Below are 25154 nucleotides of genomic sequence, written 5' to 3' on the forward strand. Positions count from 1 at the left end.
TCTATCCCTCTCCCTTCCTCTCTGTTAAAAGTCAATGGAATATATTTAAATTTTTTTTGAGAATAATAAATTTAAATATTTATAGTATTAGAAACTTGGGTTACATGATACTTTTTTAGTATGAAAGTATTTATCCTGAAATAATTTAAAAAATTTTAATTGATTTTTAGAAAGGAAGGGAGAGGGAGAGAGACAGATATCATAGAAACATCAATGATGAGAGAGAATCATTGATCAGGTGCCTCCTGCACACCCCCTACTGTGGATTGAGCCCACAACCCCAGGAATTGAACTGGGACCTGCTGAGCCATACCAACTGGGCTAGACTGAAATGTTTTAAGTTTAACATTGTGAAGCGATTAAAACCAATTATTAACCCTTTAATGAAATTCAAAGTTTGGTTCAAAATAGTTTAGTCAAAAATAAATTTTAATACATGTATAATTAACATTTAAACTATCACCTACTTATAGCCTATTTTTACCTGTACTGTGATTTATTTTTTTTCTCTTGGAATACCAATCAGGTAACAGCATCAGTTTTCTGTAACAAAGAACACATCATGGAAAAAAAGCATTTCTAATCTTAATGGCACCTGTTTAAAGAAAATGTTAAAAAGTAAATACATCAGGTTTTAAGCACTACTCTTTTGGGCTGTATGAAGTTGTGGGGAAGGGACATATTTTGATTTAAAAAAAATGACCACCAGGGCCATGATGATGGTCAGCATTACCCTGAATGGCTTATCAACCTATGAGACTCTTTATTTCTAGGAAAGTTAGCAAGGCCCAAACATTATTCAAAATGTAACTGTAATCTGAAAAAACACCATAGGAAAAAGGCAAAAATGATGACAACAATAACTTATTCTTCCCATGTGTCAATACCCTTCCTTCTTCTTATTCAAGACCCACGTCCCAGGCACACTGTTCCCTGTAATTATAGAGAGGTCAAGCCCTTTACCGTATTCAAACTCTTTGCTAATTCTATTGAGTTTAAATCCTTCTTTCCTTTACATTTATTCATGTTGCTAACAACTTCTTTGTAATGGCACTATACCTGAAATATTTTTGGTTAAACTTATGTTTTTCCACCTGGTAGATCCCAGATTCTATAAGGGAAGAAGACACACTCTCTGCACCTTTACAGTCCCAACACCTACCATGTGGCCTGGAACACACATGCTAACCAAACAAGTACATATTACGTATTTATCTATTACAAATGAATGAATGCCTGTGATGAGTAGGTATTCATGCTCTCAAATTAGGAAAGAAAACAAAGAGAAAATTCTCTCTACCAAATTAAAACAAATGATTAGAACCTGCTTCAAGATGTAGATGCTATTTCTAAACTCTAAAATGAAAGAAAAGAGGCACCTCAAAGCTGAAATATAGATTTTAATATATATTAGATATTAGAAAAAAAGAGGCATCTTTAGTATAGAATAAAATGAAAAGCAGAAGAACCACAATAAACATATCTGTTCCGATATTAAACAAGGGCTGAACTAAGAAACAAATGTCACTTCCAGCACCGAGGGGGAAATACCTATTGGAGGAGGGAAGGACAACCTGCTCCTTGTTCCTTATCCAGGTTTATTAGTGGGCTGCCCAGAACAGTGCCTGGAGCTGAATAAATATCTGTCAAATAAGTGAATAATGTCAACTCAAGAAACTCAACATATGGAATAAATAAATGGTCAAATGAATAACGGAAGAAGAACGTACTAAGCTGGAAGACCAAGAGAAGAAGTGCTTTTAAAAGCCGTTGGGGTAGAAAATGAGAATGAAAAACAGATTACTCAGTAAAATGAAACATTAGTAAATCCAGGAGGTTGGATAAAGTATAATAAGGAAGAGGGAAGCCCAGGGAGGCTGCTGTCAATCTTTTCTCCCAATGAGTTATAACATCTTTCTGGAACACACAGCCCATGTCCTAAGTGAACACTTCCATGAAAGAGGAGAGGGACAGCTGCCAAGCTCGTTTTATGATTGAACTACATTTATGCCAAAACCAGACACAGACAGTTCCAGAAAGAAAAAATTATAGGCTAATTTCAGTTACACTGACAGTCGCAAGGTCCAGAATAAATTATTAGTTAGCCAGACTCAACAGTGTACTAGAAAAACAAAACATAACGATCAAGTAGGGTTTATTCTAGGAATGCAGGAATGTTTGAGGAAGGTCAAATTATAAGTCTAAAGGCAGAAAGACTGTGGTTATAACTTTTCTCTGTCAGAAAAGTTCTTTTTCATCAGAAAAAGACACCTTTGCTCCAACATGCCCAGAAGCCCCTCGTCAGCACAATTAACCTGAATCCTCTCCAGCAGGCCCCCTTATTACAGGCACCTGCCACCACGCAAAAACACATGAGTGTGTTCCTAGGTCTTGATCGGAGAGGGGAAAATGTTTGCCATTTTAGAAAAGAGAGTCCAAATTAGCCATCATCAACAAAGGCCTTTATAGCATTACCGTTATTACCCTAAAGTTTTACCAGTATGCTAAAAAATTAAATGTCCCAGACAGGAGAAACCAAGATGGAGGCATAGGTAAATGCCTAACTGCAGCCTCACACAGCAATTTCAAAAAAATACAAGTAAAATACAACATTATCCAGAACTACAGGAAAGTTGACTGACTGGAAATTCTACAACTAGAAGGAAAGAGAAAACCAGAAGGAAAATCAGAGGAGCTGTAAAAGCCTAAGGTACGGAGACACGGTGCGCGTGTGGGAAGAGGATGGAGCCGGAGAGGAGGGGTGGCCAATTGCCTGGTTGGAGTTCCCTACCAGGAAGGAGATAAAAGCTCCGGGCTGTGCTTAATTCTAGTTCTGACTGCATTGAACCCCAGTTCTGGGCGAGACCCTGGGGACCCAGGCTCATACAGAGGGATTCTAGGCTGTAAGGTGGAAACTCTGGGGAGCAGCAAAAGGCAGAGCCCCGGAATCACGCACATTGTACGCAGAGGACAGACTGTTGACTGTGCCACTGGATTGCCCTAGCGGGAAGGAGACAAAAGCTCCGGTCTGCATTGAACCCCATTTCCAATCCCACTTCCAACTGCACTAAACCCCAGTTCCGGGATCATTGGGGGAGAGACTAGACTGTCTGGTAGTGGGCGAAACTCGAGGGCACCTTTCTGTCAGAGGTGCTTGCAGTGAGTACTAAAGCAGCGAGTATCAAAGGACACTGAGGAATACAGACTCAGGAACCTCATAGGGTGGGGCTGACAGGAAGCCAAGGCTGTAGGCTCCACCCTGAAACTTCGTCCCATCCAAGCTGAACAGAGGCTTTTGCAATTTTCCAAGTCTAGTCGAATAAGGCTGTCTCTCGGCATAGGCACAGCTGATCCTCACAAACAATTGGCTTGGAGGTCAGTTCCTCCCAATGATACCAACAACAATCAAGACTTAACTACAATAAGGCTGTACACACAGTCCACAAAGGGGTGCACCAAGAGTGTCCACCTCAGGTAACTGGGAGGCTGACCCACTGAACCATATAGGTCACCTTAACACACAAAGCCACCTTACCAACTCAGGGAAGCAGTGAAAACACTGAAACAAGGAAATAGATAAAAAACAGAAAGAAATGGAGGACAAAAAGAGACTGGATATAGAGTTCAAAAACATGGTTTTAAGGTTTTTCAAGAATTTCCTAGAAAAGGCTGATAAAATAAATGAGACCTATGAGGATACGAAAAGGGATCAACTAGAAATAAAGAATACATTGTCTGAAATAAAAAATATTATACAGAGTTCTAAAAACAGAATGGAAGACCGTAAGAATCAAGTCAAAGATTTGGAACATGAAGAGCCAGAAGACACTCCTCTGCAGAAGCAAGAAGACAAGAGACTCAAGAAAGTTGAAGATAGTGTAAGAAACCTCTGGGACAACTTCAAGCGAACCAACATCAGAATTGTGGGGGTGGTCCCAGAAAAAGAGAGAGAGAGCAAGATACAGAAAACATACTGAAAGAAATAGTGACAGAAAACTTCCCCCACCTGGTGAAAGAATTAGACTTACAAGTCCAGGAAGCACACAGAACCCCAAACAAAAGGAACTCAAAGAGGACCACACCAAGGCACATCATAATTAAAATTTCAATAGGAAAAGACAAAGAATATTAAAAGCAGCAAGAGCAAAGCAGGTAGTTACCTATAAAGGAACACCCATAAGATTGTCAGCTGACTTCTCAACAGAAACCATGCAGGCCAGATGGGAATGGCAAGAAATATTCAACGTAATGAATAGCAAGAACCTACAACCAAAAATACTCTACCCAGCAAAGCTATCACTCAGAATCAAAGGCCAGATAAAGAGCTTCACAAATAAAAAAAAAAAGCTAAAGGAGTTCATCATCACCAAACTAAGGTGCTGAGCTTAGGTGACTGGCAGCACCCCTGCCCTGCCCCTCTGGGGCCACGGCTGCACGTTGGGAGCTACAGATGAAAAGACTGGTGCATTGATGGGGCTGATGGGATGAGCACACTACCTACTTGAAGGTGGAAGGAGAAATGTTTGTCCCACTTCCAGCTTGGTCCACCAATCCCAGCTCTTCCCCCCTCCCTTCCGTCTGCACAGCACTGCAGTTAGCCCATTGCTTCCATTTTCATAGTCCCTGATACTCACCTCTCAGGCATCCTCTCTGCTCTCCATAGGCTGCAGGCAACGTTTCCTGTTCCTCGCCAAGTGGAGGCATTGCAAAGCTGAAAAATTATTATTTTTTTCTTCTCTGGGAATGGTCCCAATGAACAGAAGCACTAGATCTGCGTTGCGTGACCCAGTGCCCTGACCATAGCTGATCCATCTATGAATAACCAAATGCTTTACACTCCTTCAGCCAATTCTTGCTTAGGATTTTTAATGTGGGTCAGAGACCCAGAGATGGAAGTTGTGGTGGGGTAGCAGTTAGTCACACAATAGCCGTGTGTGAAAAAGTCCAGGGATTTCCTGCTGCTGCAGCCTGGAGCTGCCTGGGGAAGTGCAGGGTCTTGGGCCCACTGAGTGTGACATGACATGGGACTGGGTTGCGGTGAAGGGGGTGGATACTGAAAAAGGAATGTTGGTTCTTCAGGTTTGAATGGTTGTTTCTGATGGTGCTGACAAACTGAAATTTCTAAATCACTGGTCTATACAAAATAGTCTTGGTCAGAGCTATTTTGTGATCCGTCTGAATGAAGCTTTCATTGCCTGCTGGTCAAAAGCTGAGATGAGCCCTGACTGGTTTGGCTCAGTGGATAGAGCACCGGCCTACGGACTCAAGGGTCCCAGGTTCGATTTTGGTCAAAGGCACATACCTTGGTTGCGGGCACATCCGCAGGGGCAACTGATTGATGTTTCACTCGCATCCATGTTTCTAACTCTCTCTCTCCCTTCCTCTCTGTAAAGAATCAATAAAATATATATTTTTTAAAAAGCTGAGATGATGAAGAGCTGGTACAAAACTGATATTGTGGATCTCCGAAGTGGATTGCTAGTTGAATTCACAGCCCAAGTAGATTTCTTTGGTGAACATCTAAGTGGCAGGTTACATTTCCAAAGATGGCCAAAACAATTCCTCCTGACCCACAGGCTCTTTTGCAATGTCACCTTGCAGCTCCACAGGGATGGAGTGTGTTTCTCCTCTCTTTGAATCTGGGCTGGCATTCAGACACCTTGACCAATAGAATGAAGCAGAAGAGACATTCTGAGACTTTATTGTCCAAATATTAAAGAAGGTCTGGCAGCTCCCATTTTTGTGGTTTGGAAGCCAATGTTCATGTAGGAAGTCCACTTGTTATGACAGCACAAGTCTGTAAGTAAGCCTAAGCTACCTCCATGGAGAGGCCATGTAGGGAGACAGATGCCGGCCAGCCCACAACTACTCCAGTCAAACCAGCTGAGGAGCCAGATATGGGAGTTCGGAAGCCATCTTGCACATTCCAGCCCCAGCATACAAAGGAGCCTGGGCTTGCTGAGCAGGTGGTTTCTGATAGTCTGTAGCATAAGTGGCCTTCAAGGAACCTCACCTGTCAATATTCATAATCATGCATAGTCCTCTCCCTTTAAATCCGTGTTAGACATCCTTTAGCCAATAAGATATGGGTAATGTTGTGCTGGTACTAGGCGTGTGTGGCAACTTCCTCGTTTGCATTTTTAGGAGCCTTGAGTGGCCATATAAGGGCCCCAGCTACCCTGATAGAGATGCTAGATAGACAGTCCAAGAGGGTTGGCCTTTTGAAAAGGGAGAGGCCCTGAGACCAGAGAGAGAAAGAAGTTCAGACACCAGGTGCTCAGTGGGGCCCAGCCCCTGCCTGCTGAAGTCCATGTGCGAATGACTACTGGCAAGACCAGAAGAACCAGGCAGCTAAGCTCAGCCCAGACTACGCCACCTTGAGCCAATAAAATGGTTATTGTGTCACTGAATTGTGGTCTCAGGGCAACAGATACCTAAGCATCCAAGTAAGAGTGGAATCCTAAACACTTGGTATTTGGAATGAGAGTAGTACGCCTCCCTGTCCACTGGTACAGGGTAAGCGGCAGTGTGATTTGATTTGGCTAACGGAGCATGACGTGCGTCCCTTGCTTTCAGTGGTTCTCAACCTTCCTAATACCGAGGCCCCTTAATACGGCTTCTCATGTTGTGGTGACCCCCAACCATACAATTATTTTCGTTGCTACTTCATAACTGTAATTTTGCTACTGTTATGAATCGTAATGTAAATATCTGTGTTTTCCGATGGTCTTAGGCTCTACTGTGGGCCGAGAACTGCTAGCAGGGCCACCTAAGACAGTGGTTGGCAAACTGCGGCTCGCAAGCCACACGCGGCTCTTTGGCCCCTTGAGTGTGGCTCTTCCACAAAACACCACGGCCTGGGCGAGTCTTTGAAGTGGCGTTAGAAGAAGTTTAAGTTTTAAAAATTTGGCTCTCAAAAGAAATTTCAATCATTGTGCTGTTGATATTTGGCTCTGTTGACTAATGAGTTTGCCGACCACTGGCCTATGACCATCGAAAAACACAGTAGCAAAATTACAGTTATGAAGTAGCAACAAAAATAATTTTATGGTTGGGGTCACCACAACATGAGGAACTGTATTAAAGGGTTGAGGCATTAGGAAGGGTGAGAACCACTGCTTTAGACAGTCCCGATGGTTGGGATGGGTCTGGTGTCTGGGCCTGTGCCATGAGAAGAGCTGCCAGGTGACTATGGCCTTCAGCCCATATTGCAGAAGGCGAATGTGTGGGACAGACCTGCCTGGAGCAGAACCACCACGGCCTGTCCACGGACCGGTGAGCAAGAAACACATGTTTATTGCCACGCCCACTGAGAGCTGAGATCGGAAGGGTGCTGCTACTGTAAACATTGATTGTCTACTCAGCCAACCAAATCATATCAAAATGCTTCCCTCGGTGAAACCTTCACCACTTGCCCATGTAGCTAAAGCTCAAACTCCCTCCTGTGCCCCATTCTTCATCAAATGGTGGATTCTGATTCAAAGTAAATGGAGGGAGAGTGTTAAGCATAATCAGAATAGAAAAGAGTTACACCATGCACTTGCAAGTTATAGAGATGTGTTCATTTTATTGTCAACCCTCTGGGGAAGTTTTCATGGGCTGGGAGTTAGGAGATGTTTGATCAAAGACTGAAGAACATAACATGTTCTCAGTTCATTGTCACAGTGACTCTGTACTGGCATTCAGTAGGCCAGCTAAGGCTGTAGCTGGGCTTCTTGGGGATTGGACCGACTGAGGTAAACCCTGCCCAGTATTGGCATCATGCCAGGTGCAGGGGCAAACCACAGATGTCTGGCTCCTGAGGCTCATTCTTGTACCTGCCTTGCTCCCAAGCTTCGCAGAAGAACGTGCATGTTGGACAGCACAGCCATGATGTCCAGCTCTCAGAACTGGCTCTCCTGGGCTAGATCCTTGCCTCTCCTCCCATCCTGCTGCTCCTGATCTTCCCCATGAGCTTGACTGCTCCATGAATGGATAGCCATCCTCTGACAGTGTGGGAACGGGCAGTCGGACAGCACACAGAGATTCATCTTTGGAATTCTACATGCTGCACAGAGGTTTGTCAAACATTACGTGCCCAGACACGATGTCCTTCCAACACCCCCAAGAGGGAGATCCTGTGTCTCTTGCTAGTATTACAATCTGCTGGTGAGATTGCTTTGAGAACCCCAACTGGCTCTGACTTTAATTCTCAAGATGCTCTACAAGCACACTTGCAGGTTAGTCTCCTTCACCACCTGCCAGACCCCAGCAGGCTCAGGGGTCCAGGTCCCACAGAATGGGCTCCAGTCAATAAAAGCTGAAAAATACAGAAAATCTAATTCCCCCTGAGATGGTTATCATTCAATATTTTTCTAAGAATCTCGAGGGAAAATCCTGTATATAAGGGTCGGCAGAACAATATTCTATGTGTTTAAAATAAAATAGGAGAACAAAATGGCAAACACGTAGACAAATGGCAACTTTGAGTTTTAATGACAATTCTGTAGTATTTTATCTAGTTCTTATATTAACTTTTAAATGCATTGTTCTAGGAATTGTCTAGTAAAACGAGGAAACAAAGAGAAAAATGAAGATAATCCTAAATTCACTATTCAGATTTTCATGATTTAGCCAACTGGTACTGATATGTGGTTAATTCACTTTGTTTCTTATAATGAATTTTTGGTATTTTTCGCCCAGGCTTATGTTATGAATTTGAAACATAAATACTATAAAAATGAAGCCCCCTAGGACCACAGCGGTGGTGATGGCAATGAGCGTGTGTCCTGGGAACTGCAGCGGTACTTCGTCGACGTAAATCTGCAACAGAAGAAGCAAAGTCTCTCAGCTTTCTGAGCCTAATAACTCAAAACACTGAACTTTATGGTTCCCACACAGTGGAGACACTAGCAAGCATTTAGCAAAATTCCGCCCAGACTTATTCAGCAGCCACAAAGCTTGGAACCAGTCTCTTGATAATTTGGTTACGCAGGAACTTGCACTCAATAGACAGGAAAGGAGATTTCTGATTGTCCTAGGCCTTTATCCTGTGTCTTTAGGGGCAGAGGTGGGCAGATAGAACCACAGGTGGTGGGACAATGTCCAAAATTCGGTTCTGGAAGACCACGCCCGGTGCAGTGGGAACACAACCAGGACACGTTGAATGGTCCCACATGGTCAGGAAAGGCACTTCCTGAGCAGAATCTCAACCAATAAGCGAGCTCCCGGAAGAGAAGGAGCAGAGGGGACATTCCAGTTAGAGGGAATAAGCATGTGCTCGCGCAGGCTATCCTCTCTTTAGAAAATCCTCCACTTGAGTGCTAAAATAGAGAAAAGTTTTTCTGTATTCCAAATGGTTTCTCTGCCTGAATGGGTAATTAGTAGACAAGTTCCTGGAGGAGAGATGGATACTGACAGGACCCACAGAAATGCCTTTTCCTCTGAGCCTCTGGATAAGACGGGTTCCATTTCTATGACATGCAGAAGGGGGCGCATATGGGGACTAAGGTGCTTCAAGCCCAGGTGCTTATGTTTTCTGGGTGAAGTAGGAAGCAAGAGCATCTTTTGAGGTAGAAAAAAAGTAGAGTTGAATGGAAATAGAACAGCGGGGAATATGGGGAAGTGCGAATGGATAAGAAAAAGGTTGGATTGGGGTAAAAGGCAAGTTAAAGGTACCACCGTCCTCCCAAGTGACCTGTGGAGGTAGCTGTTTTCTCAGATCAGACCCCCTATGCCATCAATTCTCCCAGAATCCCTTTCAAACTCATCATTTCCAGCCCACTTCCAATATTGCTACCTCGAGCTTTATTGTCTCACTTTGTATAAAAAGCTACTCCTGGCCAAGCTGTCAGCCCAGATGGGCGCAACACATTGTCAGAGTAATCTTAACTACCAGCCTCTCTACAAAACACTTAAAAAAAAAAAAAGTGAGGTTGCTTTATGCAACTAAAAGAACCTTGAACATATAAAACTAGTAGCAGACGTAGGTGTTATAATCAACGCAATTTGAAAGGTAGATCTGGCCCAGTGGTGTGGAGAGCAGTGAGAAACCTCTTTCCAATATGGAAAGATAATATCGTCATCAGAATGGATTCACTGGTTTAACCATCTCCTAATGTACTTCAGAGCTCAGATTATGTACCCAATGGTACTGGAATTGTTGGGGATTTGAGAGAAAAATGTTAGATTTTGAACGTGGTCTTCATTATGGCACTACAAGATAATAAAAAAATCTCTCCTGGGGCTGGATCATCAGAGGAGACCAGATATTTGGTTTTATGAAGAAAGATCTGGTCTGTAGCCAATGAGAAAGACAATTGTGTGCCACATGAAATTGCAAAGGTGACTTTTCTTTTCTGTGCCAAGGTTAGGGAACATCAGAGGAAACCTTATAAAATAAACCATCTTTTCCTCCATCGCTCTGCTCTGCTCCCTCAGTGTTGGCTAAGTTCCCTCGTAGTCCCTGTTCTTTGGTGGTGTTCCTTGAAACTGGGGCTGCCTTTGGGAATCTTGCATGATACCACTACACCAGCGGCGCCTGTTTGGGGCTGCCTTTGGAACAGAGAGGTGAGAAAAGGGAGAGGAAAATCATGGGATTCCCTCTGATGAGCTTCATAGATCAGGCGCCTCTTTCCTACTTCCTCTCGACAGCGGGATTTTCTCTCAGGATCTTGGGCCTCTGCACTGCCGCCATGGCCTCTCAGCACCGCAGGTCTGAGATCCCTCGCTGGGGTGGGGCTTAGGGGAGGGCCAGGACAGAGAAAGGAAAGGAGGTGGGGGCTGGGAGGGGGGGGGAGGTTGATCTTGTTATTGATAATGTTGCATCAGTATTTGACAATGAATGAGTAATCAGTCAATGTAATCAGATCCTCATCCCTTCCCATTCCCCACAGGCAGCAGATGTCAATGTATGAGTCAGCAAAAGCGAGTCATTGTACATCATAGAGGGATTTGGGGAGGCTGATTTGGGTTCCACATCCTTTAGACCTTGATAGCTTTTGGAAGATCTAAAACCTTACTCTTACAATGCTACTACCCAAAGGCAGGGTAGCACTGGAAACTGTGATTTTTTTCAGACACATGTGACTATGGGAAGGGGAGGGTGAGAGGAAGAGCATTAAAAGTCAGGAAACCTAGATGAATATGGCAGGTGGAGAGGGAACAAAAATAAATACAGATGCTTATTAAAATTTCCCCAGCACCGATGGGTCCTGTCTCCTGTCACTCGCCCTAACAACATCATCCCTGACAATGTCACCTTCCTTCTACAGGTCCCCTGTCTCCAAGCCTTGTCCATCACACAGATTCTGCCATTTTTGCTGTCGAAGGAACCGCTGAGCTAAAGCCAGCCCCAGATTCTGCCATTTTTAACTTCCAGTGTGTTTTGGACAGATGCCTGTGGTGTTATTTCCTCAGCCACCACTCCATTTGACACCTGTGTATTCACTGTACCTGAAATTCTTCAACTAAGTTACAAAAGGTGACTCCTGGAACAACGGACACTCTGAAGTGAAAAAGCTCGGAGCCCTGTGGAATAAGCATACCGGACCATTATTAGCATCGACATGTATGTTCCTCTAAGTAAAAGTATACACTGGGGCCTCTTTCCCCATAGACGTTACGTTAAAAATTCCAGTCCCCCGAAGGCTCTGAGCATATACTGTGTTTGCAAAATAAAAATGGAGGGAGAAGGACAAGAGTTTGAAATAGAGGGATCAGATTGCTGCTACTGTACTTTTAGAGTGATAAAACAGAAATATGAAACCCAACATGGCCTTGATGCGTACATTGAGCTAATCCTCACATTCATGGTTTCAATAGGTCTCCTAACTTTTATTGGCTTTCTCAACAGTTACTTAGATCACACCAACTTCATGTGTCTGAATGGGCAGCTGGAACCAGAGCGCATTTCCCCCTAGCTTTTTTTTTTTTTTTTTTTTTTAAATATATTTTATTGATTTTTTACAGAGAGGAGGAGAGAAGGACAGTGAGCTAGAAACGTTTATGAGAGAGAAACATTGACCAGCTGCCTCCTGCACACCCCCAACCGGGGATGTGCCCGCAACCAACGTACATGCCCCTGACCGGAATCGAACCCGGGACCCCTCAGTCCGCAGACCGACGCTTTACCACTGAGCCAAACTGGTTTTAGCTCCCCCTAGCTTTTGATACACCCATCTGCTCCACCTTGATAGATAATGATTTGGTCATGTCTATCAGCTCAAAAAATGTTAAGTGAATGCTAAGTTTAACTTACATATATCTTTAGAATTAATAACATAGAAGGAAATGGAGGAAAAATAAACACTCTTCATATACTTTAAGTTTAGCCATATACATTTAAAGAATTGTAAATTTTTATTTATTGATTTGTAAAAATTTTATTTTTTAGAGAGAGAGGAAGGGAGAGGGAGGAAGGAAGGGTGGAGGTGAGAGAGAGTGAGAGAGAGAGAGAAACATTGATTTGTTGTCCCACTTCTTTATGCATTCACTGGTTGATTATATATATATATATATATATATATATATATATATATATAAATTTTATATATATTTATATATATAAAATCAAATATATATATTAATTTCAGAAAGGAAGGGAGAGGAAGAGGGAGATAAAAACATCAACGATGAGAGAGAATCATTGATCGGCTGTCTCCTGCATGCCCCCTATTGGGGGATTGAGCCTGAAACCTGGGTATGGGCCCTGACCAAGAATCAAACTGCGACCTCCTAATTCAGTGGTTGGGAAACTGCGGCTCTCGAGCTATATGCGGCTCTTTGGCCCCTTGAGTTTTTAGCAAAGGCCAGCTTAGGAGGACCCTAATTAAGTTAATAACAATGTACCTACCTATATAGTTTAAGTTTTAAAAATGTGGCTCTCAAAAGAAATTTCAATCATTGTACTGTTGATATTTGGCTCTGTTGACTAATGAGTTTGCCGACCACTGTCCTAGTTCATAGGTGACACTCAACCACTGAGCTACACCAGTCAGCCAGTTTATTCGTATGTGCACTAACCAGGGATTGAATCCATAACCTTGGAGTATTGGGATACACTCTAAACAACTGAGCTACCCAACCAGGGCTAGACATATACATTTTATTTAAACTCAAAACAAGAAAAACAAAAATGCTGCCAACTTACCATTATGCTTAAGTTGAGGCCTGAAGGGTTATATACTGGAATACGAAGCATAGATTGTAAGTAATTTTGCAGCCTCTCTACATTTTCTGTTACAATGTCTTCTAAAAGTACAAAAAAAGTATATTTTAGGCACACGCATGCTATTTCCTCATTTTGTATAAAATTTGTTACATACATTGAGGTACAGCAAAAGATTCCACTCCATGACATGACTAAGCTATCTTATATTTTTAGTTGTACTTGACTTTGTAGAGTATACATTTACGGGAGATTAGGCCTCACATCTTGCATTACATCTTTTCAGCGGCATTATTGAAACAGACAAGACCTCCAATCACCTAAATTCAGGCTCATGACCAGTCCTACTCTATACATACTTTGTGTCTTTGGCAATGAGATAACTTCAGGGCCACCTTAGTGGTTGGTAAGGGATTTAAAATAAGGTGGCTGGAAAGTTTCACAATAATATATTTGAAACCTTTTCCCCACAAAGTTAGCAGTTATTCCCTCCTTTCTTATAGTTCTTTCTAAACCCAGATGTATAGTAATGGAGTTAGAAATTGCAGGATCTAAAGAAGAAAAAAAAAGCTGTGATTGTAGCATTTGCCAATTGCCATGGTGCAAATACTCTCACCATAGCTTATTTCAAGCTACCAATGTTTTAACAACCAGTATTAAAAATGCTCAAAGTTAGTAACAGCAGGTTCTGGCATGCCACAGAGAATGGGATGTTAGTAATTTTTCATTTCAAAAATGCATATGTAGGGCCGGGATCGGTTTGGCTCAATGGATAGAGCATCGGCTTGGGGACTGAAGGGTTCCGGGTTCGATTCTGGTCAAGGGCATGTACCTTGGTTGCGGGCATATCCTCGGTAGGGGGTGTGCAAGAGGCAGCTGATCGATGACTCTCTCTCATCGATGTTTCTAACTCTCTATCTCTCTCCCTTCCTCTCTGTATAAAATCAATAAAAATAAAAAAAAATTTTAAAAATAAATAAATCAGGATAGTACTTTAAAAAAATGCATATGTAGGGTAGAGTAAAACTCATTGAATATCAAAAGTCTGGATATTTGGTGACTGATCAAAATTTTGTTTTGATCAGTCACCAAACATGCAATAAAAAAATCACAAAACATGCAATAAAAGCTTACATATTTGAGATAAAATTGAATTGTAGAAAATGTTATTCTTATTTAAAAATATTTCTGTGTCTTTCCAATTATTTTACCATAAAATATTTAAGAAATTTTCTTATATGATTAGAAGATAAATTAGAAGATTATCTGGCAAAACCTTTTGTAGTCTTCTGTGAAAGGGGACTCTTAGGCCAACAAATAGTAGAAATCCAATCAATCATTTTTGCTACATATCTACAGAAGAGAGTTCAAATATTCCACATTTAAATTCTTCAAAAATGCTTTTATGCCAAAGAGCCCAGGTCACTGGAAGCGATGATGAAATAAGTGGAAGACAGTAGCAGTAGAATGAATAGCAATGAGTGAACCAATTCAAATTCTTTATATATATATATATATATATATATATATATATATATATATATATATATATAATCAATATATATTATTGATTTTCCACAGGGAGGAAGGGAGGGAATAGAGAGCTAGAAATGTCGATGAGAGAGAAACATCGACCAGCTGCCTCCTGCACACCCACTACCGGGGATGTGCCCGCAACCAACGTACTATATGCCTTTGACCGGAATCGAACCTGGGCCCTTTCAGTCCACAGATCGACGCTCTATCCACTGAGCTAAGCCGGTTTCGGCTACAATTCAAATTCTTTTCTGAAGATCTCCTGGCTGTCTTTTGTGAAATTTTTGTAACCACTTATCTAGGTAATAACAACACCACATATAAGATAAAATAGTTTTAGAAAAGAAGCAAACCCTACTGATTTCCCAGAGTTTCCTCCCATTCACTTCCACCACAGTAACCAGATATGGTGTTTCCACTGGGATATTTCCATAATCATTGTGAATTTCCAAAGAAATTGGATAATGCATAACGGGAAACTTAAAACGAGGAACCTAAAAGACAAATGCCAAGAATGAATGTAAATTTGGAAAATTCAATACTAATTTGATTTCCTGGTAAAGAAAGCATAGCTACATCCTCAAGAGTTAAGCTACTCTAAATGAAATGGGCTTCTTATATACAGCAAAGTCAATGTGAACTCCAAAAGTAATTTGCAAACATCGTGCTAACAAAATTCATAACTTTCTCTGGGCCTTTTTCACAGGACTTGACTATGATGATATATAAACTTTTTTTTGACTAACATAGACCCCATAAGCCACTGCATGGCCTGGATACTGTCTGGCTCCCTCATACCTCTCTCCCTGTCAGTCAAATACCATGCACACAGGGCAGAGATGGGGAAGGGCTCAGTAACTGTACTCAACATTATTAGTTATGAGGGAAGGCAACTCAGAACCACCAGGAGACACCGTTTCATACTTATTAGGGTAGCTATCACCATTTGTTACTGGTAAGCAGCTTACAAAACAAGGGCACAAAATTCAGAAAGACTTACTATTATTGGACTTTTCCTCCTTTCTTGGGGATTTTATTTATTCAGGCTCTGGAGTCAGAGTTCAAATCTAACTCCATCACATATGAACCACGTGACCTTTGGCAAATTACCTGGCTTTGCTGTTCTTCAAATGAAATCATGGTGACAGCTCAGAGCAGTGTTTAATAAATAGTAAATGCTTGAGAAATATTATTATAATTCAGGAAAGGGGAATTGTAGAAGTATGAAACAACAACCCTCATAATTTATTGCCTTTAACCCTATGCCAATTATTGAGATAAATCACTTAATATTATCCTATATATCTTATTACATGTAAAGATAAATCACTTAGGATTGTAGTATATATAGTCTTACAAGACATTTGAAATATATCTACTTGAAAGCACTACCAAGTGCACACTGAACTTGGCTAATGCAAACATCAACATGAACTTGATACATCTTTGAATGCTTTGAGACTAACAGAAGGAAATATTTGAGACAACCCATCTTCTTCACCAACATCTTATACTGTCAATAGAGGTCTGGTGCATGAAATTTGTACACTTGAGGGAGTCTCTCAGCCCAGCCTGAGCCCTCTTGCAGTCCAGGAGCCCTTGGGGGATATCCAACTGATGGCTTAGGCCCACTCTGCCTAAGCTGTCTTTAGACATCCTTAGCGCTGTCGTGGAGGCGGGGGAGGCTCCCACCACTGCTGCTGTGCTCGCCAGCTGTGAGCCCAGTTTCTGGCTGAGTGGTGCTCCTCCTGTAGGAGCACACTGATTACCAGGGGGCAGCTCCTGCGTTGAGTGTCTGTCCTCTCGTGGTCAGTGTGTATCATAACAACCAGTGGTTCTGCTGTTTGGTAGATTTGCATATTAGCCTTTTATTATAGAGGATGTATTTTGTTACTACTACCAGACTGAACTTCTTGACAATAAGGGTTTCAACTTCTATTATCCAAGACCTGATATACTAAATATTTTTGAATGAATCAATGTTCGCCATAATGCAGTGGATGGGATGTTTGATAGGTTACAAATTGTTTTCATGTAGATATGAATGGGTATTTCTATAAGAACCTGTGAAATGGACAGGGCAGTGCCAGTATTATTCCATTTTACAGGTGATGTTAATTAACTTGTGTGAGGACAATTAAATCCAGATCTTTTTATCTCTGTATCACATTTAGATCTATATCATAAGATGACATTATTTCTATGTCATAGTTTTCATATGTAACCAAAACGCACATTTCAAAAAATCTAAGTAATATGACAGCATTCTGTTTTCAGGTAATTAAAAATGACCTTACCTTTTCTCTGCAATCTGAGAAAGTAACAGAGTATGAAAACTTCTGGTAAGTTGTGCAATTACACTGCTCCCGAGTAGATTTATTAGCACACTGTTTGAATTTACCAGATTTCTGCAAATAAATTAAATAAAGATTGACTTTTTTCCCCCCCTGTGGCAGGATTTCTACAAACTGAGTAAATCTTCAATAAATATTTGTCCCTTGAATAAATAAAGTCCCTGAGAAAAGTCCAATAGTAATAAGTCTTTCTGAATGTTGTCTCTCCGCTTTGTAATTATTTTATTTTTTTATTGATTATGGTATCACATAATTGTCCTCATCCCCCCATTTCTACCCCAAAACCCTCCCTACACATGCCCCCACACCCTGTTGTCCGTGACCACTGGTTAGGCTTATATGCATGCATACAAGTCCTTTGGTTGATCTCTCCCTCTTTGCCCCACCCTCCCCTGCCTACCCTCTGAGGTTTGATGGTCTGATCAATGCTTCCCTGTCTCTGGGTCTATTTTTGTTCATCAGTTTATGATGCTCATTATTTCCCCTAGATGTGTGAGATCATGTGCTACAAGAAATACACTTGTAAGAACCGAGAATGAGACCCGCTTTGTAATTTGATTCCAAGTATCACTCAGCTGCTTGCCAGTAATAAATTGTGATCACTTTCCTAATGGGTGTGAAACGGTATCTCATGGTATAATAGTTTTTATTCAACTTTCAACTAATACTGTTGAGTAAAGTCACTGAGCCCTTCCCAACTCTTTGTGGTGTTGCCTCACTCCGGAATGCTCTCTGTCTGCCCTTTACCCTCTGCACTCCTCCTCATCTTTTCCTCGCATCTTCAGCCTGGCTCCCGTAGACTAGGTGAGGCATCCTTGGCCCACAGTCATATCGTGTGTTTTGTGTTTCTCTGCTACATGTCTGTCTTAAACTTTAGGGTAAAGATCAACTGGGAGATTTTATTTTAAAAAAAATTCAGATTTCAGGACTTACAGCCCAGGGTTTCTGAATCAGCTTTGTGGTGAGAATGAGAAAGCTGTGTTTTTATTTTTATTTTTTAAAAATATATTTTATTGATTTTGTACAGAGAGGAGAGAGATAGAGAGTTAGAAACATCGATGAGAGAGAGTCATCGATCAGCTGCCTCTTGCACACCCCCTACTGGGGATGTGCCCGCACCAAGGTACATGCCCTTGACCGGAATCGAACCCGGGACCCTCCAGTCCCCAAGCCGATGCTCTATCCATTGAGCCAAACCGGTTTCGGCAAGAAAGCTGTGTTTTTAGAAACATTCCCAAGTGATCCTGGTTCCAGTTCTGCAGGGCCATGCTGTTCACAAACACTGCACTGGATCATGCTATTCAGTTTGTGTAACTTTTTCTTTAATGCCTGCTTTCCCCCATTACAGTGTAGATCCATAAAGGTATCACGCTTATCATGTTCATTGCTGTGTCCTCAGAGCATGTCTGCACAGCACCTGAGAACACTGGAAATGCTGAAATTAGCATTTGTTGAATTTAAAAAGATGCATAAAAAACTCTCATCTACTTAAGTGTACATTAAATACATTTCTTATTCAACTCTCCCCTGCCAGAACCTGAAAAACCCCTAAGGATTCCCATGTAACTATAGTAAGATCATCTTTCAATAGAGGAGGCTTGACTTCAGTGACACCAGGTTTACTAGAATCAATGTGAGAAACTGGAAGTGAAGAACTAGGTATTATAGTTGCTCATTCTCTGGAGTAGAGACTATCTTGAAATCTAAGATTCAGTAAGAAGTCAACCTCCTCATGTCATATGTGCGTGTAACAGTATGAATGTAAATGTGTATTATTAGTTTGTTCAACAATTTGCAAGCATTTCCCATGCTGGGCACTGTTCTTGGTACTAAAGATATGGAAGAGAACAAAATAGGAGTCTTCACCCCTGACCCCTCTCTTGGCTCCCACTAGGATTTCAAATGGGATCAATGGGATGAAAACATCTTTTCTCAAGTGAAAAGAGCCCCAGGCCCATCTTGCATCTCCAGCACAGGGAAAAGCATGGTGTCCATAAGCAGAGGAGAGTGCTTGTCCCAACAGAGGCACATTTAAACTCTTGGAGAGGTTCTGCCTGGAAAACAGCCCAGCAGCACCCTGTCTCTCCAGAGTGTGGAGAGAACTAGGTAGAGAATAGAGGAAAAGTACATTATAGGGTAGCTTCTTGAGGAAATTTTATAGATGCCGGTGGAATCTCTCTCTAGAAAAATGCACCTACTTGCCTATTTATGTGTACAGACATTCATATTCATTTATGAACTCTCTCTCTCTCTCTCTCTCTCTCTCTCTCTCTCTCTCACACACACACACACACACACAATGACATAAAATGGCTTCTTTTGTTAAAAGCCTGTTGTCCTCCCATCTCACAGAGTAAAAAGCAGGTTCCTTCAATGATTTATAAAGTCCTCCGTGATTTGGCCTTGGTATTATATATGACCCAGTTTCTTCAAGGTCGATCTGCTCTCGCCACACTGGCCTCCTCATCCTGGAATGCTCTTTGTTCTTCAAGTATGTCAGGCATATTTCCAACTCTGGGCATTTGCTGTTTCAAACAATTCGTCTGTCTGGAATGCTCTTTGGCTAGATATGACACGGCATACTCTGTCACTGTTCTTAGGTTTTTGCTTAAATGTTACTGTCATGTGAAGCCCTCCTTAACCACTCTATTTAGAGTTGTAATTCCCATCCCCACTATTACCCATCCCCACCCCTCTGCCTTATTTTTCCTCTTTGTACTTATCACAATTTTACATATTTTATTTACTATTGATATATTCCATAAAAAAGTAAACTACATAAGGCAGGGTTGTTGTGTAGGTATGTGTGTGTTTAAAAAATCTATTTTTTTCTCTGACCTCTTTAGAGTCCTTGATTCTAAAACCATATCCAGAAGTAGCAGTAAAACGAGAGGAACTAAAGTAGTAGTAGGAGAAGCGGGTAGCCATAGTAATAGTATTAATCATAATCATTACCATCATTATCACCACTATCATCACCTCTAGCACCATGAATCAGCACCTTCATCACCATCACCACCACCATTACCATCATCATCATCACTATCACCACCACCATCAACACCACTATCATCATGAGCAGCAGCAGCATCACTACCATCATCATCATTATCATCACCATCAAGAGCAGATGGAGCATTGTACTAAATGCACCTTTTCATTTAATCCCTGTAGCTATGTACAACTGTAATTTTACTCAATGATTTTTTTAATTCAAATAAATACTAGTCTACTTAGAAAAAGAGTAATATGCAAATCAACCACCACTCTGCTATACCCACAAGCCACGCCCACCAGCCAATCAGAGTGAGTATGCAAATTAACCCCAACCAAGATGGCTACAGCCACAGAGAGCGGTTGAGAGGCTTGGGTTTCCACAGCAATAGAGGAAGCCTAGCTTTCCACACACCCTGGCCGGCCTAGGCCTTCACTCAAGGATATGAAGCTTTGGTTATAGAAGATAAATCCCAAGAAAAATGGTGGCAGCCATTATAGAAGGTAAACAAATCCATACAGAAATGGCTGCAGCCATGGAGCAAGCAGGAGGCTTGGCTTTGCTCCAGGCTACAAAGTTTTAATTGTAGAAGGTAAATAAATTTCAGATACCAGGGCCTTTTCTTGGGTCCCCACCCATGCACTAGGCCTCTATCCTATCTAGTAAAAGAGTAATATGCAGATTGACCATCACTCCAACACACAAGATGGCTGCCCCCATGTGGTCAAAGATCCTGCCCCTATGTGGACACAAGATGGCCACCACAAGATGGCCAGCAGAGGAGGGCAGTAGGGAGGCACTAGGCCTGCAAGGGAGGGCAGTTGAGAGGGACCAGGTCTACAAGGGAGGGCAGTTGGAGGCCATCAACCCTGCAGGGGAGGGCAATTAGGGGTGACCAGGCCGGTAGAGGAGGGAAGTTGGGGCAAACAGGCTGGCAGAGGAGCAGTTAGACATCAATCAGGCTGGCATGGGAGTAGTTAGGAGGTGATCAGGCTGGCAGGCAGAAGCAGTTAGGGGCAATCAGGAAGACAGGCAGGCAAGCAGTTGGGAGCCAGCAGTCCTGGATTGTGAGAGGGATGTCCAACTGCCACTGGGATCAGATATAAACAGGCAGTTGAACATCCCTCAAGTGGTCTCAGATTGGAGAGGGTGCAGGCTGGGCTGAGAGACACCTCCCACCCTGGGCACGAGTTTTGCATTGGGCCTCTAGCTTAGTTATAAAAAAATTACTTACCTTTGACTTGTGAAATAGATTTCTTGGTATGGGTTTGCTAGGATCTACATTATAAAAATTATCTGCAAGTGGAATGGCAACTCCCATATTAGATGGAGGCCTGTAGTTTATCTGCAGGTGATTATTAAACAAAAAGAAAATATAGAACTCATTATTTACTATGTCCTCAACTTATATATCTTAACTTTCCAGAAAAGCATTCAAAGCAAATATTTTGCTTTTAGTTCCAGGTATTAAAGTAAATTTCTGTTTATCCTCCACTCCCAATTCAGTATTTTCTGGAATTTCAACAACCCTAGTCCATGGCATTATAATGTGAATCTTGTAAATAAGTAAAAAACTTTTTAGTACCCTAAACAGTGGCCATTAAGTCAATGAAAAATAGTTTAAACATCTTATAAAAAGTCATAATGACATATATAGTAAATAATTCTTCAAGTTTAGTTATTTGCTTTTTTTTTGTCACAAAAACTATAATTAGTAAGCTAGTTAGCAGAGTAATCATTTATATTTTAAAAAAGAGTCACAGATTCTGACAAGGCAAAAATTAAAATTGTTACTACATTGAAATGGGGCATATATATTACACACACACACACACACACACACACACACACACACTCAAGGTGGGTCAAAATAAGGGCAAAAAACTTCACATTTTGCAAAATCCTAAGATTATGCCACTATTAATATACAGAAATGATGTTAATAATGATGAAACTAATGTAGCAAGAAAAATAATTATTTCTGAAAGTTTTTACATTTTAGAAATTAATAATAATCATATCCTTAAAATGACATGAGGACTGAGCAATAACTGGGATGTTCTGAGCACCTTAAGAAAAGAATGCTAAGACTGAATGGCTAGCCAATCACACAAAAGTAATACCTTAGTGGTACTCTTAAAACAACCTGCTTAGGTTTTTCTAGTGTGTGTGTATATATATATTTTTTTACCGGCAAAGTTTTGATCATATTAAAATCCTGACTGTCCAAGTAGCTTCCACTGATCCAGTTTTCCATTGGGATAACTGTGCTAGGAATGTGGTGTAAAGACTTGAGATAACTACAGCTGCTTTTCAATGTAGGTATAAATGTTGTAACGAAGCAGTCAGTGGATGCTCCCCAGATAATAAGTGCCAGTGAAGTTGAACCCTGGAAATATCCAAAGAAATGAAGGTTATTTAAAGTAACTGTTACAGGATGCATGTGCCCACTCAAAGTTCATATGCTGATATCTTAACAGCTCACATCTCAGAACGTGACTGCATTTGGAGACAGGCCCCTGAGAGAGGTACCAGAGCTAAAATGAGGTCAATAGCATAGGTCCCTATTCCATGTGATGGGTGTCCTTATACCAAAAGGAGATTTGGACGGAGATACACACACGGAGAAGAGGATGTGAAGACACAGGAAAAAGGCGAGTAAAGGGACCTTAGAAGAAACCAGCCCTGCTGACACCTTGGACTTGGGCTTCTAGCCTCTAGACCCGTGAGAAAACAAATTTGTGTTGTGTAAGCCACTCAGTCTGTTGTATTTTATTATGGTAGCCCTAGCAAAATAACATAGTAACCAAAAGAAAAGTAATAGAAAAGGAAACAAAACAAAACAGAAATAGAGTGATAAGTTTGACAAAAAGATCTGTGTCAGAATAAATCGTAACAGAAAACACATTGTTTTCCTGGAAGAAAAACATTTCAATCGAATTGGATATGGACAACTTTTGGAAATGAGCAAGGGTCAGGAAGGCCTTCCTAAAGAAACAGCACAGTCACATCCAACTCACATTGATGGGGCTTCCCCAGTCACTGAGGGGCACCTGGATATTTATTTGCTTTGATGATATGAATAAAATAATTCAGATTGGGACACAATTTGGAAAAAAAAAAACATTTATTCACTTAGCAAAAACTGTATTTCACACAGATCTGCTTTTAGTAGGAATTTATGCACAATAAGTATATTTGAACCTGGAACAATATTAAACATTCAATAAAATTTGATAAATTCTCTTTGAAATTTACAATATTTTTGGAATTTTAAGAATGTAGAGATACTAATAATGCCAGTGGTATAGTAAACTTTGGTAGTAGTCGTTTTGCTTCTATTCCCACATTCTATAGCCATTAAAATTGATGTATTTTTAATGAATTTTTGCCCCAACGCGTTGAACCAGATGTAAACATAATTATACCATTAAAGAAAATTTGGGGATGGCAGGGAAGCACAAGTTAAATAAGAGACAAGGAAGCAAACAGAAAAAGCCAGAATGTTGGGCATTCTATAATATGTCTGACCCAGTTTCTACAAATTCAGTGGCAGGGGAAGGAAATGGAATAGTATTTTTCAACTAAAAAAGACTTAAGGGATAAACTAATTATATACTATGTGGATCTTGTTTGGATCTCAATTTAAACAAACCAACTATAAAATTTTTTGAGAGAATTGGGGAAATTTGATTATAGATTGAGTTTTATAGGACTTGTAAGTTGTAAGACAAAAATTCAGTTATAAAAGTTTTAGGGATGATAATGGCACTGAGGGATAATACACAGATTTTTAGAGATGTATATTGAAGCATAGTAGGAGAGAAATGACATAATGTTTGCTATTTGTTTATAAATGTCAGAATCTAAACAAAAAATTAGACAGGGATGATAAAACAAAACAAGCAAAATCTTGACTGATTTGAGTTTAAAAGATACATGGAAATTCTACTTTTATCTACATGTTAATGTTTTCATGATAAAAAAAAAGCTTTAGAATATGCAGAAAAGAATTTATTGACTGAAGGATTAAAATATAGTTAAGTGGTAGAAGCAAATTTTCTAAAGTGTATATATAATGCTCTCCCAATTTTAGGGAAAAATACTGTAGGCTCAAAGTGATGGAACATTTCCTGTTTTAGATACCCTACTTGAATCATCATGTTTAATTCTCAAAACAACATTATGAGGTAGGTATTATTGTTATCTTCTCCATTTTATAGATAAGGACACTTAACCCACAGCAAAGTAACCTTCTCGAGTTCACGTAGAAAGTACTAGAAATGAGATCTAATTCAAATAGTCTTTTCCAGAGCTCACTCTTTTTAAACCTAACCCTAACTCTTCTTTTCCTTAGCTTACATGCTAAATTTTCTATAATTAATGATTTCTCTGTAATTAAAGAAAATCTTACTTGATGCAAAACTGTGCTAGCTGCAGAAATTTCCATTAAGAATCTATCAGTATTGTCAAAAGAGCCTTTAGCTGTAATATCCAACAAATTTGGATTTCCAACAATTACTTTCAGTAGTGGTGCTTCAAGTGTACGAGCACCTATAGAAACAAAGCTAATGGTTAATATTAAATCATAAACGTTTTAAACAATTTAATAATAATTGGCTACTACAGAATCTGTTATGAAGACTGCATAGTGGCTGTGAATACAGTTAATATAGAGTTAACTTTAATAGTTATTGGAAAAATTTAACTCAGCAAATATTTTCTCCACATTTCTCACAAAAATATTGCTCTGCTCAACCCCTTAGTTGTCAGCCAGGTTCTGCATGTAAAGGTCGTTTGATTAGTACTGGTCACTCTGGATAACTTAATAGAGAAACTGAAGGGTAGAGATTACCAAATCATATGGTAGTTCTATTTTTAATGCTTCCCATAGTGGCCCAACCATGTTACATTCCTACTTCTCTCCACATTCTCAGCAACGTTTGTTATCTTGTCTTTTAGATAACAGTCACTGTAACATCTGTGAGATGATATCTCATTGTGGTTTTGATTTGCATTTCTGTGATGGTTAGCAATGTTGAACACCTTTTCATGTTGCCTATTTGTGAATTCTTTGGGGAAATGTCTATATTCAGGCTCTTTGTCCATTTAATTGAATTAT

General features: G+C 40.6%; 1 protein-coding gene across 1 annotated transcript in view; it reads right to left on the reverse strand.

Annotated features, from left to right (window-relative positions):
- Positions 1–8403: 8403 nt before the first annotated feature.
- CATSPERB (cation channel sperm associated auxiliary subunit beta) overlaps positions 8404–25154 on the reverse strand; it is a 78491-nt gene continuing 61740 nt past the window's right edge. The window contains exons 19-26 of the mRNA XM_036411622.2: positions 24447–24586; positions 22224–22421; positions 21267–21377; positions 16981–17091; positions 15042–15177; positions 13130–13230; positions 11434–11508; positions 8404–8802 (exon numbers count right to left, since the gene is read on the reverse strand). Coding sequence (XP_036267515.1) covers positions 8635–8802; positions 11434–11508; positions 13130–13230; positions 15042–15177; positions 16981–17091; positions 21267–21377; positions 22224–22421; positions 24447–24586 — 1040 coding nt within the window. The 3' untranslated portion in view covers positions 8404–8634. The remainder of the gene's footprint in view (positions 8803–11433; positions 11509–13129; positions 13231–15041; positions 15178–16980; positions 17092–21266; positions 21378–22223; positions 22422–24446; positions 24587–25154) is intronic.

The sequence above is a fragment of the Pipistrellus kuhlii genome, unplaced genomic scaffold (assembly GCF_014108245.1).
Source record: "Pipistrellus kuhlii isolate mPipKuh1 unplaced genomic scaffold, mPipKuh1.p scaffold_m20_p_41, whole genome shotgun sequence".
In the NCBI taxonomy this organism is placed as follows: domain Eukaryota; kingdom Metazoa; phylum Chordata; class Mammalia; order Chiroptera; family Vespertilionidae; genus Pipistrellus; species Pipistrellus kuhlii.